The following is a 4002-nucleotide window of genomic DNA, read 5'->3' as shown; positions in this document are numbered from 1 at the left end:
GCCAAGATTTGATGTGGCATGTCATGCTCTTTTCCACACCATGTAGCTTGCTCTAATACCTATCAGTATTCAAAGCCCAAAAGTCCTTAGTGAATGTTGAGATTTCAAGATATTTTAGTTTTCTTGGTATTTGGGTTTTTGTGTCACCTATTCAACTTGCAGAGATCAAGGAGATTCTACAACAAGATGTTGCTGTAAAAAAAAAAGTGCTATCATAATTTGCTAGGACCTTATAGGTCATGATGATCCAAAACACTAACTTCCCATTCACCTACCCTTATAGCATCCCAATCTTCTTCTACATCCAAGACTCATTGTTCTCTTCTAAATTCATGCATGTTTTCCTTCCTCTCTTTTTTTCTTCCTTCTCTTTCTCCTTGTAGCATCTTCCTTTTATTGCCTTTTTTTCTCCTCATGGAAGCTTTCTTTTCATATCATTTTCTAATTTCCCTTCTTCTTCCTTCTCTTGCAAATGCTTTACTTCTCCCATTCTTCTACCATGGACTTGTCTTCATTTTGGAATGTGGTTGAGCAACCATTATATGCCTTACTTAATAGCTGTAATAATGAATAGCATATTAGATAAGCTATTGAGTCCCTTTTGATGTTGCTTGTGTTGGCATATCATTGATTTTCACTATCATCTCTAGTTCACTGCCCATTCCAAAGTTGTTATGTTTGATAAAATACTCCCATGAATTTCTAGTGTCTATTGATACTACATATTTTACTTATGTATGCTCATCATTTGCTTCTCTTACCTACCCTCCACTATGCTTTTGTAGCATAGTGCCCCATCTAGAGAGAACTCCCACAATGTGAGAGAGAGAGAGACCGGCTAACCTAGCATGATTGCAAAAGAGATAGCACATTTTTTTCCTTTTTAGCAATATTCTAAAATTTTGTACATGTGCCATGCATGACAACTATTAAAAGTTCTATTAGGCCATGTGGCATGATAACTAGACCTTTTAATAATTATAGATATAGATATAGATATAGAAGATATAGAGATAAAAGATTGCCCACAACGAAACCCTTTGTTAATATAGACAAAAGACTTGTCATTAAGAAAATGGTATTGTGATGATTGATATGCATTACTATTTATGAGGGATGTTAGTTCGAGTGTTGATTTGTAGTCCCAAATTTTACTATTACACATGGTAGTTCAGGCTTCAGGCGTCCTTTGTCTCCCGTCTTTTTGTGTTTTTTCGACAAACAACTTTGTTCAGTTAGAGGCAATTAAGGTGAAGGACAGATGTACATATTGTTTGTTGTCAAGCGAATATGTTAAATGTTTCACACAATACTCACATGGAGGCAATCGACGTGAAAGGACGAATCCCATTCTTTGCTGTGAAGTTAATGTGTGGCATGCACTACGTCGTGCATATCAGAATACATCTTCACTTGGGAAATTCAGGATGTCATTGATGCATGCGTTCATTAGCAACAAATCACTGAACAGTTTACAGTTGAAGCACGCCAATTTTCTTGCGTTTAAGATACTGTACTTAAAGATTAACAAAAACATATGTTCTCTTTTGTACCAACACGTCCTAAGATAAATGGTGTTTGCTTGGAGAAGCAAATGCATTTTGCTTCATTTCACAGGGATTGCAAGGTATCATGGTTCAATGTTTATATCGCTGGAAGAGGAATACTGATTGTCTGTTTGAGAACCATAATACGGGAGATTCTGATGGTGATAGTAGTGTTGCTGCTACGACGGTAAAGGGAGGGCCATGTGAGGAGAGCGCAATATCCTCTGATCCCGGCGCTGGTCAAGAAGATCATACTGAGGGTTAAGGCTGCGGCGGCGGCGGCTGCTGCTGCTGCTGGTACTGCTGCTACTACTAGCTGCACTTGCATTCCTGTTGCGCTTAGATCTATTGCTGTGCGTCCACACAGGGACTTCATAAGTTCTTTTGAAAGAGACCATCTGAGACGTGGAAATATCTGATCTGCTGTTGATATCATCGTCGCGATTATCATCAGCAATATCGCTGAGGCTGTGACAGAAGCTAGGCCTACGGCTGACGTCAGCGGCGACATCCCGCTTCTTAGCACTGTCAGGGGTAACGTCAGCCGCGTTACTGCGGCCGCTGAGCCAGCTGCTCATATCCACGGAGGCAGGCGCGGAACCGGAGGACGCCAGAGCCTGCAGCTGCTCCAGCCTGTTCATCAGACGGTTCTGCCTCGAGCTGCTCGCATGGTCCGTACTGCGCCTCACCAGCCCCGTCGCCACTGCCAGGCTTTTCATCAGACTGTCCTGCCTCGAGCTGCTCGCATGATCAGTACTGTGCCTCGCCTGCCCCATCGCCATTGTATCAGATGACGGTCCCTCTCCTAGACCCAGGGACAATGTCACCAGGTTTCGACAGGCGCCCTCCAGCAGGGCAGCCTCGGCTTCCTCCTCCTCTCCCAACGTGGCGTCGTCCGACGTGGCATCTGACATGTCTGACTCGTTCAGGACGGCGTGCGTGCGGTTGAGAGGTGACGTGGCGAGCCGCTGGAGCAGCTGTTGCAAGGGGGACGGTGCCCGCTGGCTGGCGCCGCGGGTGGAACAGGAGGCTGTTGCCGCGTCAACAGGGTCGTCGAAGGGGCGAGCTGCAGGCCGGGGAGCTGCTGTGCCACGTGGCGGGTAGCGGTTGGGCAGGCAGGCAACCAGGTCCGTGAAGTGCGGCCTGGTGAGCGGTGACGTAGCGGCCGCGGCAGCGCAGGAGCTGATTTCTGTCTCCATGAGCACGGCGAGGTCCGCCTGGGCGAAGGACATGTGGATCTCCTCCGGGGTGGGCTGGGCAGACAGCCGGGCGGGCTCTCGGATGATGTGGCAGTGGTACGGAAGGCCCCCGGCGGCCGAGGTGTACGGCTGGGGGCCGCTCTTGAGATCCACGTGGCTCGCATCCGGCGTCATGAGCAGCAGCTGGCTCTGGATCTCTCGGGGCAGGTCCGCCATCTTCACATAGAGCTCCTCTGAATGGCCGCCACCCGCTCTCATGAACCTCGGCGTGGAGCTGCCCTGATGATCCCTATCAATACAGTTAGTTCTGTCAGTAGTATCTGCAGGAGCCGGCCGACTCAGAAACTCCCTCTCTCCTCGCGCCGCTGCTTGCCTCCTCCTCTGCATGTCCCTCCTCGCCTTCTCGATCGAGTCTCTGGCTCTCAGAAAATGCGAAGCCCCGGCCTCGTGTTTATATCCAGCAGGGAATTGATTATCAATACTGTGATTACATTGATATTTATCAGGTCTGAATTGCTCGTACGTCTTGGCCTGCCGCTGCAGATCTAACTCCTCCGCGGTATTCATCATCTATCCGATATTATTATTGTTGTGTCCAATAAGTTGCCGCGATGCAGTACGTCTGCTGCTGCGCTCTTAATTTTGTTGCCTCTGCTCTGCTGCCACAGCCATGTAGAATGCCGCAACAGCTCTGCCGGCGCGGTGCATGATGTTGCTAACCCCTCGTCATCAAAAGAGTACCGAGGGGATGCGCGAACCCGACAGTCGTGGACATGTGGCGTTTCGTTGCGCGTACCTATTTGAGACAACGAATTATGCCATCCTTATAATCTGATCTGTATAGGCCAGCATGCATGCTTAACACCATGTCAACCGACGTCGAAGAAAAACCTAAACCACCTACATCACACTTCCTGTTCGAATGCTTTAACTTTTACAATACTCCAAGACAAATCAAGAATACACAAAGCTCTTATCTCTTTCACGTTGTTGCGAGACAAATCAAACATGCACAAAGCTCTCGTCTCTGCTCATTAATCGAACTTTTCCATTGAATGACTATACTGGAAGTGTATTATCACACTAGATAGGTTGGGATAATTTCAATTCTTTAAGAAGCCGAGGCTTGTGTTTGCCTTCGCATTTGAAAAGTGGGAAGCACACAATTGCCAAAATCCACTCATATAACATTCCATTCGAAACCTCTTGCAGAAAAGGCTATAAACATGCATCGGCCTGTGACTACTTTGGAGCTC

At 47.2% G+C, this 4002-nt stretch overlaps 1 protein-coding gene across 1 annotated transcript; it reads right to left on the bottom strand.

Moving 5' to 3' along the window:
• Positions 1 to 1491: 1491 nt before the first annotated feature.
• LOC148015357 (uncharacterized) lies at positions 1492 to 3492 on the bottom strand. Its single transcript, XM_087665558.1, has one exon. The coding sequence runs from the start codon at positions 3314 to 3316 to the stop codon at positions 1727 to 1729; it is 1590 nt and encodes a 529-aa protein (XP_087521684.1). The 5' UTR covers positions 3317 to 3492; the 3' UTR covers positions 1492 to 1726.
• Between the last annotated feature and the right edge of the window lie 510 nt (positions 3493 to 4002).

This window comes from Lygodium microphyllum, chromosome 24, assembly GCF_053477565.2.
Source record: "Lygodium microphyllum isolate KBCC chromosome 24, Lygodium_microphyllum_v1.1.10, whole genome shotgun sequence".
Taxonomy (NCBI): Eukaryota; Viridiplantae; Streptophyta; class Polypodiopsida; order Schizaeales; family Lygodiaceae; genus Lygodium; species Lygodium microphyllum.
Note: the sequence above shows the minus strand (reverse complement) of the source record. Positions and strands in the feature narration are given on the sequence as shown.

What these genes read in the sequence shown, in the direction of transcription:
- LOC148015357 (XM_087665558.1), bottom strand. Translation starts at nt 3,316, where the DNA reads ATGATGAATACCGCGGAGGAGTTAGATCTGCAGCGGCAGGCCAAGACG.